Genomic DNA, 8,006 nt, shown 5'->3' with positions numbered 1-8,006 from the left:
TGCAACAAATCGATCGGTAATTTATCAATGTCTCTTCAATCACCGTTTCAAGCATGAGCGCAAATACACACACACACACACACACACACACACACACACACATACACACACACACATATACACACAAACACACACACACAAAGTAAGCAGTCATGCTTTATAGTCCTGGAAACACAAAGTTTATGAACACACACTCAATTGTTATATATCAATGTGTGCACATACACAAGGGCGCACACACACACACACACACACACACACACACACTCACGCATACATACACACAAACAATTTATAACACTGTGAATGTGTTGTTAGTTACTCTAATCATATGAATAATGATCCAATGGATTGAGTCAAATGATTAAATGAATAAATCAGTCATATAATGATTGATTAGATTCAGTAATTAATTTTAATTTTAATTGTAATTAATTAAACAGATGTTTCCAAATTGACTGAATATTTTCTGAGAGGACCAAGAGGTGGGGGATTTTCTGTTTCCATGGCAACGGGACCTGCTGCCACTCAAACTTCTGCTTGAAGTTTAGAGGGAGAAAGAAAATGAACTAAATGTCTCACAATTGGATTTTAATTACTTTAAATTTAATATAATGTCATTTAGTTTACTTTATGAAACTTGTTTTGTATGTTTTTCCCTTTAAAAATATCAAAAATGAATAAAATGAACAAAAAAAAAATCAACAATTGATCAATAATCTATCGGGATTTGGATCCTGAATTTACTTTAAAGAAGAAAATCAAAGTATTAATCCAACATAAACAAACAAATAACATTTCTGGCAAAAAATGAAATTGAATATTAAAGTTAATTAAAAAATAAAATGTAATGAATTAATAGAAAATGAATCGAAATGTAAAATACATTGTAAAGATAAAAATCAAATTGCAGTTAATTGGAAAAAAATTAAATTGAAACTATATAAAATGAAAATAAATAAATAAATAAAATAAAATTCTCTGCGCTGGAAAATGAACAGAAGGCAACCGTGACTTTTTTTATTACTTCTGTCCGTCCTGAAGCCGTTACCACGGCAACAGAGGATTAAGTGTGTTATCAGAAAATGAATTACAGTTTTCTCTCCGTCTTTATTGTCCTCCATCGGTGTGTGTGAGAGCGTGTGTGTGTGAGAGTGTGTGTGTTATCTGAAATGGGATTCTCTACTCATCTAGAATAATGACTCCCAGCTCCTCTCGCTAGGCCTCCTCCCTCCGTCACTCCTCCCTCCGTCTTCCATGCCCTTCATCCCTCTCTCCTCCTCCCGCTGTTCTTGACTCCTCCTCCATCCCTCCCCTCCACTTCCTCCTCGGTTTCCTCGTTGTCCTCGTAACTTCTGTCCCTCTCCCTCACGGTATGCCCTCTTCGTCTGTTTCCCTTCCTTCTCTTCTCACCTGTCGAGTCTTTATCTCATCTTGCCCCTTTCTCTCATTCCTCCGTTGTGGCTGCTGGTTGGGGATCCGCAAGCAGATGGCCTGTGGAGAGGTCGTCCAATCAGGTGCAACCAGGAAGTGAGGTGCTGCAAAAAAAAGTCACCGAATTCTCAGCCTTATCGGGGGACCATCGGGAAGGACAGTGAAGTGAGTCTGTTGGTCGATAGGTACCTGTTTGGGGTCAACTTCCAGGACTGGTAGTATGGCTTCTCACGGGATTCAGTTTTTGGTAACATGGCATCTAACAGGACTCTATCTTTGGTCAGGTGACATGGAGTCCTGAAGGAACCCATCTTTGGACAATCAACATGGTGTCCTACAGGACACCTACAGGTCCTACATCTTTGGACCCTTGACATGATGTAGCACAGGACTCTAGCTTTGTACTGTCAACATGGCCTCCGAAAGGGGTCTATTTTCGGAGCATTAGCATGGCGTCCCACAGGACTCCATCTTTGTTGCATGAACATGACATCGCACAGGACTCCATCTTTGGACTGGTAACATGTGGTCCCAAAGGACTCATCTTTGTACCATCAACAGGATTCCATCTTTGGACCATTAAAATGGCATCCAACAGGACTTTACCTTTGTGCTACTAAGAGGGCATCCAGCAGGATTCAGAACCAACATGAGGTCCCAAAGGACTCCATCTTTGGACTGGTTATATGAAGTAAAATAGGACTCCATCTTTGGTCAGGTAACATGGAATCCTAAATGAACCCATCTTGGGACAATCAACACGGTGTCCCACAGGACTACATCTTTGGACCCTTAACATGACATAGCACAGGACTCCATCTTTGTTGCATGAACATGTCATTGCACAGGACTCCATCTTTGGACTGGTAATCTGTAGTCCCAAAGGACTCATCTTTGTACCATCAACAGGGCTCCATCTTTGGACCATTAACATGGCATCCAACAGGACTTTACCTTTGTACTACTGAGATGGCACCCAGCAGGACTCCGTCTTTGTAGAACCAACATGACGTCCCAAAGGACTCCATCTTTGGACTGGTTATATGAAGTAAAATAGGACTCCATCTTTGGAAAGGTAACATGGAGTCCCAGAGGGCTCATCTTTGGACAGTAAACATGGCGTCTCACATGACTACAACTTCGGACCCTTAACATGACGTAGCACAGGACTCCATCTTTTTACAGTCAACCTGATGTCCGACAGGGATCTATCTTGTGATCATTAACATGGCGTCCCACAGGACTCCATCTTCGGGCCTCTTTCGTTCGAAGCCTTTCTTTGGTATGCTTTGGTATGGGAGTCGTGCCGCCCGTCCCCGGCTGCTACTGGCCAGCAGAGGCCGGTCTCATTTAGAAACAGGAAACAGAAGTAGAAACTTCTTTAACCAATTACAAGCTAATTTCCAGGTTATTTAGAATTTTGAAACCAATTTACCTGTTGCCTTTCCCCCCACGGTTCTTGACGGAGATGAAGTTAGAGTACAGAAGCCAAATGAGTTTACGTTGTTTCATCTTGCGTTATTATGGGATTTCCTGTCGTTTCTTGAGTTTTTTTTATTTTTTTTTTATAATCAAAACTGACTCTTCTGGCTCAGATGCAGAACAAAGAAAATCCAAGCAGCTTCTTCAGGTAACTTTTTACCACCGTCGCCTTTCAATCTTCTTTATTACCTCTTCCCCCTCTTCCCCCTTAAAGACTCTCGTTTGGCCCGAAGACACGACAAATACAATTTTTTTTTTTTCCCAGGAAGAAACTGGCAGATGGACTTTGGCTGTGTCTCCATTTCCATTCATAAAACTCCAAAGACCTCGTCCATCTCTCACTCTGACTCTTTATCATCCTCTCTTCCCATTCCTCTCTCTGTCACTTCCTTCCCGGCCGCCATTAATCTCAGCACGCGCACACACACACACACACACTAACACACACACACACATACATGCACTCTGTCTGCAAACTCCCCTGCAGAGTGATTTCCCATGATGCCGTGGAAAATATGGCCGACTCGTTCATCACGGCCGGACTGAAATTTAGCCATGTCTCGCACACACGCGCAAACTGAGGCTGCCGGCTTGAATCCACCGACTCAGTTTTTGAGAAAGGACAAACGCTGCGTGTCCTGATTTGATTCCACGAAATGTAGTCGATGCTCTATTTTGGTTCCACGGCGACAGCGCCTGGTGACAGACGCCGTTTTGGTTGTCTTGTTAGGGGGGGGTTATTACTTCTCTCCTACGTGGACCCGCCGACTATCACCTCCTGCGTTGTTCCTCTTCTCCCAGACCCTGAGATTGATAGGTGAGCCACCCGGGTCCAGGTGACCCTTCGCAGCTTTCAGGGACCTGAAGGGCCGAGGCGACGACAGGACGCTTTTCTGACCGACAACTTCCAAGATGGCAGCAAGAGAAAACTACAAACCAGGGAATTAAACTGGACTTCCTGGTCTCATTTCCCCGAAAGTTAGAAGAATTCAGTGCCCAGCTTGGGCTTCGTTCCAGGAATTAGCTTCCTCCACCGTGATCACAAACGTATCCGTTAATGGGCGGTGCTTAGGAGTTCCACCTATCACCAACATCACGAGTTCCTATGGAACCAAAAAAGTCACTGAATTCTCAGCCTTATCTGGGGACCAATGGGGAGGACACTGAAGTGAGTTTATTGGCTGATAGTCACCTATTTGGGGTCAACTTTCTGGACTAGTAATTTGGCATTTCACAGGGCTCCATTTTTGGTAACACGGCGTCCAATAGGACCCCATCTTTGGACCATTGAAATGGCATCCAACAGGATCCATCTTGAGTTAGGTAACATGGAGTCCCAAAGGACTCACCTTTGGACAATCAACATGGTGTCCCACAGGACTACATCTTTGGACTCTTAACATGACGTAGCACAGGATCTTTGGACAACAGGGATGTTCCTGGACGTAGGAGCTGAAGGTCTTTAGGAGCCGAGGTCCACTATCTCCCTTCTCCTTTTGCGGTTCCCGCAAAAAGTTCTGAGGGTGCGAAAGGGGCGTCGTCAACCGTTCTGTCGGATGGCATCGTGTCACTTGTCAATCACAGAGCAACCTTTCTTTCTGCTGAGACAACCCGAGGACCTCAGGGAACCTGAGGTGGGCTCTGCATGCCGCCTAGCGAAAAGAAAATGAAGAAACAAAGCAAAAAAAAACAAAAAACGAACAAACAAACAATATGGTCGCCACCGCCCGGTTGTCAGGCAGAGACAGGAAGCACACATTGGGTTAACACTTTAATTATCGTCCAATCGGGAAACACAGAACAACCGCGGCAGCGCTAACAGGAAGCGGGTTCAAGATATAATCAGTGACTTCCTGCCCGCCCCAAACACTCACTCATTCCCCGCCATCACAACATTTTTTTTTTTTTCTTCGGATATTTCACGTCACAGGTGTTTCATTTACAGTTTGTCGTACGCGGGTTGGAAAAACCCGAAACTCCCTGACAGGACAGGATAAGTTCAGAATGCACAGAATGATTAGGATAATAGTTTTACCTTTTTTTTTTTCCCGTCACAGCGCCGCCACTTCTCTCCACCGCAATCTTCACCTTCTGTCACACACACACACACACACACGCACGCACACACACATCACTGGACACAGTGTATAGAAGCAGGCAGACCCACAGTTTTCATATATGGCTCAATTATTTGACATTGAAGCTGGACGTGGTGGAGGACGGGCCGCCCGCCAGCGCCTCCGAAGGTTCCAGTCCGCCGGAGTCTTCAAGGGGAAAACGGGGGGGAAAAAGTTCCTGATGAATCGATCGCTTTAAAAGTCCCATCCGCGGGGATTTGAAGCTACAGAAGCTGTCCGACGGGGCCGCCGCTGAGGATGTCCGTTACTCGCCGGCAAATCCGTAACGTCCCAGAGATTTGCTGCTCCGCAACGGAGCCCACCCGACACCTCAGATCAGCAGGCTCGCCAAAGGTCCCGAGGCGTTCCCTTGTTCAGTCACATTACGAGATCCTCTTGGGATTGGTCGATACTGAAAACCCCACACTGGCTCCGGGGCTTTGAGCGTCTCGCAAACTGTCCGCAACGTAAAGAGCCACATCGTCCGCAAACAGTGACGCTGGTTGCGCGTCCGCCCCCCGACGGTATGCTCACTTCCTGCTTTGATGAAACCGTTTTTGGGGATGAGGATTGATTTGAAGGTAACTGATGATGAGCTAGAAAAAAATATTTCATAAAAAATATCTTATGTTTGTTTAAGGCTGCCGAGCCCCCTGGAACCCGCCAAAACAAAGGTGCCGCCCTATTTTTAAGGACGGATTAACTAGCTTGCTGTTTTCATTGTCGTGCCACAAGCCAAAGCCAGGTGAGGTTGCCTAGGAGGCCTTTGGGCGACAGAATCCGCCCTGAGAACGGACCGAAAAGGCCTCCGCATCACTTCATTTGCCAAATTCCACAACGGCGTTAGCAATACCGCTGCCGTCGCAGCTAGCTTACAACATCAGCAAGCATTTCACAAACAAACAGGAACAGAGGTGGTGTGGTGCTGTCGTCGTACGGAAACATGGCAACATCGAATTAGCAAGTTTTGCTGGTTCCATCACAATTGAAACATCTAGACCTCTCAGGAAATTCACCAATTCATCCAGAAGCTCAATGGCAGACAGAACCTCAACTGGCTTTTAGCAGCTTCTGTCATAAGTTTGGTGTGTTTGGCATTTTGGGTGTCATTTTTTAGCAAGGTTTTGGATATGATCTCATGGGGCGCGTGGATGATCTCGACATTTGTATCGAAAGCTCCGGCGTTTTCCTCCTGCTGCCGGTCTAATGTTTCCATTCTTCACTTCGACAAAATCTTGCAAAGCTGTTGACAGACGTCTCATTTCCTTCCCGCATTCAAACACACCAGACATTAGCTAGCAGCTCTTTGGCGATTAGCGACTATGAGCGCTTTTCATCCCAGTGGCAGTTGTTTGGAGGCACGGCCTCGCCACTTTACGGACGGCTGCCAGCTTCGACGGCGCAAAGAAGAAACACACAAAGCCTGTTCGGAGCGTTGCAGTGCTAATGAGACTGAACGAGTCCTCGTAGCGGATCAGAGGACGCCGGAGTCGTACAGAGTTAATTACAGCGGCGATTATCGGGGGCGAAGCAGGCCCGACGTCGCCTGAGGGGCTTTTCAAGGGGAAAACAAAAGTTTCAGGTTAAAAGCTTTGGCGAACAAACAGTTCGGAGCGAAATTTTTTGTTTTAAGTCCAGAAGGCGGAGATATTTAAATTTAACCCGGATTATGAAGCCTGGACCTGAATGTCACCCCAACCAATCGCTAGAGGATCTGTCTCGAGCCATATAATCCAGGTACTACGGTGAGCAGCTAGGTAGATGTTAGCTATGATACTTCAGGTTGTACTGGGGTAAAATGGCAGGTATTGTTGCTACTACGTTAAGACAAAACAAAACAGATCTCTGTCGTGAAACTGCTAAAAGCCGAACTTCGCTTGTCGCCGCGGCGCTAGTCTCACTCCGACCGCTGTAAGCCTTCGGGAAAATTACGTCCATTCGGAGTTTGGACCGGAGCTGCTAGCGGGTCGTGGCTGGGTCCCCTCAGTCACGGCTAGCCTAGCATCACATTTCCAAAAAAAATGGATCCCTCTGAAACGGAGCACTGACCGTCTTGAAAAACAGAACCGGAGGAGAAACTACCTTTCGTTTTGTTTTTTTTTTTTTTGAATTCCAACTGACGAAGCTAGCGGTGCATTAGCAGTAGTTTTAGCAGCCCGGCAGCCATGTCACAGCCTCTGGCTCGCTGCCGTGGCGTCAGCTAGCCGAGGGAGGAACTCTGGGGTTTGCGCAGCCACTGGTAGAACTGCCGGCGGTGGAGGTGGTGCCAGCGGACGTTCCCCTCCACGATCTCCAGCGCCCGTGGCAACGCAGGCCCTGCCCCAACACCGCTAGATTGGATGAACTCCTTCAACTGGGGGTGACATGCATCCATGGACAGGAAAACCGTGGAGGGATGAAGAGAGAGAAAAGTTAGATGATCAGACGACACAAATCATGTCCTTCCAAACCAAAAGTGTTTATAACACTGTAATAACACATGAACACAACGCTGCTGGTATTTGATCTTGTAGCCAAGGATCTCCAATTTCTTCAGGTTCCAGACTCTGAGCTCCTCCTCTCCTAGACTTTCAGAATGTGATCAGAACCCTCGAGACAGCTGCTTCTTCCTTGCCCAAAAGAGTGGAGCCATACTTGTAGTTCCAGGGTGCCCCCGGAGTGAATATAGAACCAAAGGTGCGGTACCATCTGCCTCCGGATCTCAGTTTCCAGTTCCATCATTATTGCCATGATCCCCCCCCCCCCCCACACACACACACACACACACACACACACACTTTGAAGCCGAGCTGTCGGTAAAATGAAAGTGCTTAAAATTTGCCTGTCGACTCAGGGGACGGCCCTCCTGGGACTGCAGGCATGCTTGCCGTGGGAGCAAAAAAAAAAAAAAACTGCATTAATTATCAAAAGCCTATGGTGTCGAGTCGCCTAAATGCGTGCCGCTCGTTGAGAGCCAACTTTGCGCTCCTTTTC

General features: G+C 46.6%; 1 protein-coding gene across 1 annotated transcript in view; it reads right to left on the bottom strand.

Annotated features, from left to right (window-relative positions):
- Nucleotides 1-4,674: 4,674 nt before the first annotated feature.
- The window catches only part of LOC147233874 (thyrotropin-releasing hormone-degrading ectoenzyme-like), a 76,568-nt gene continuing 73,236 nt past the window's right edge, over nucleotides 4,675-8,006 (bottom strand). Inside the window, exon 20 of the mRNA XM_086146492.1 lies at nucleotides 4,675-7,386. Coding sequence (XP_086002618.1) covers nucleotides 7,234-7,386 — 153 coding nt within the window. The 3' untranslated portion in view covers nucleotides 4,675-7,233. The remainder of the gene's footprint in view (nucleotides 7,387-8,006) is intronic.

This window comes from Fistularia commersonii, chromosome 5 (genome assembly GCF_037954325.1).
Source record: "Fistularia commersonii isolate RoL2024-O1a breed Wild chromosome 5, RoL_Fcom_v1.0, whole genome shotgun sequence".
Lineage (NCBI taxonomy): Eukaryota > Metazoa > Chordata > Actinopteri > Syngnathiformes > Fistulariidae > Fistularia > Fistularia commersonii.
The sequence above is the reverse complement of the archived record's forward strand: the minus strand, read 5'-3'. Positions and strand labels throughout refer to the sequence as shown.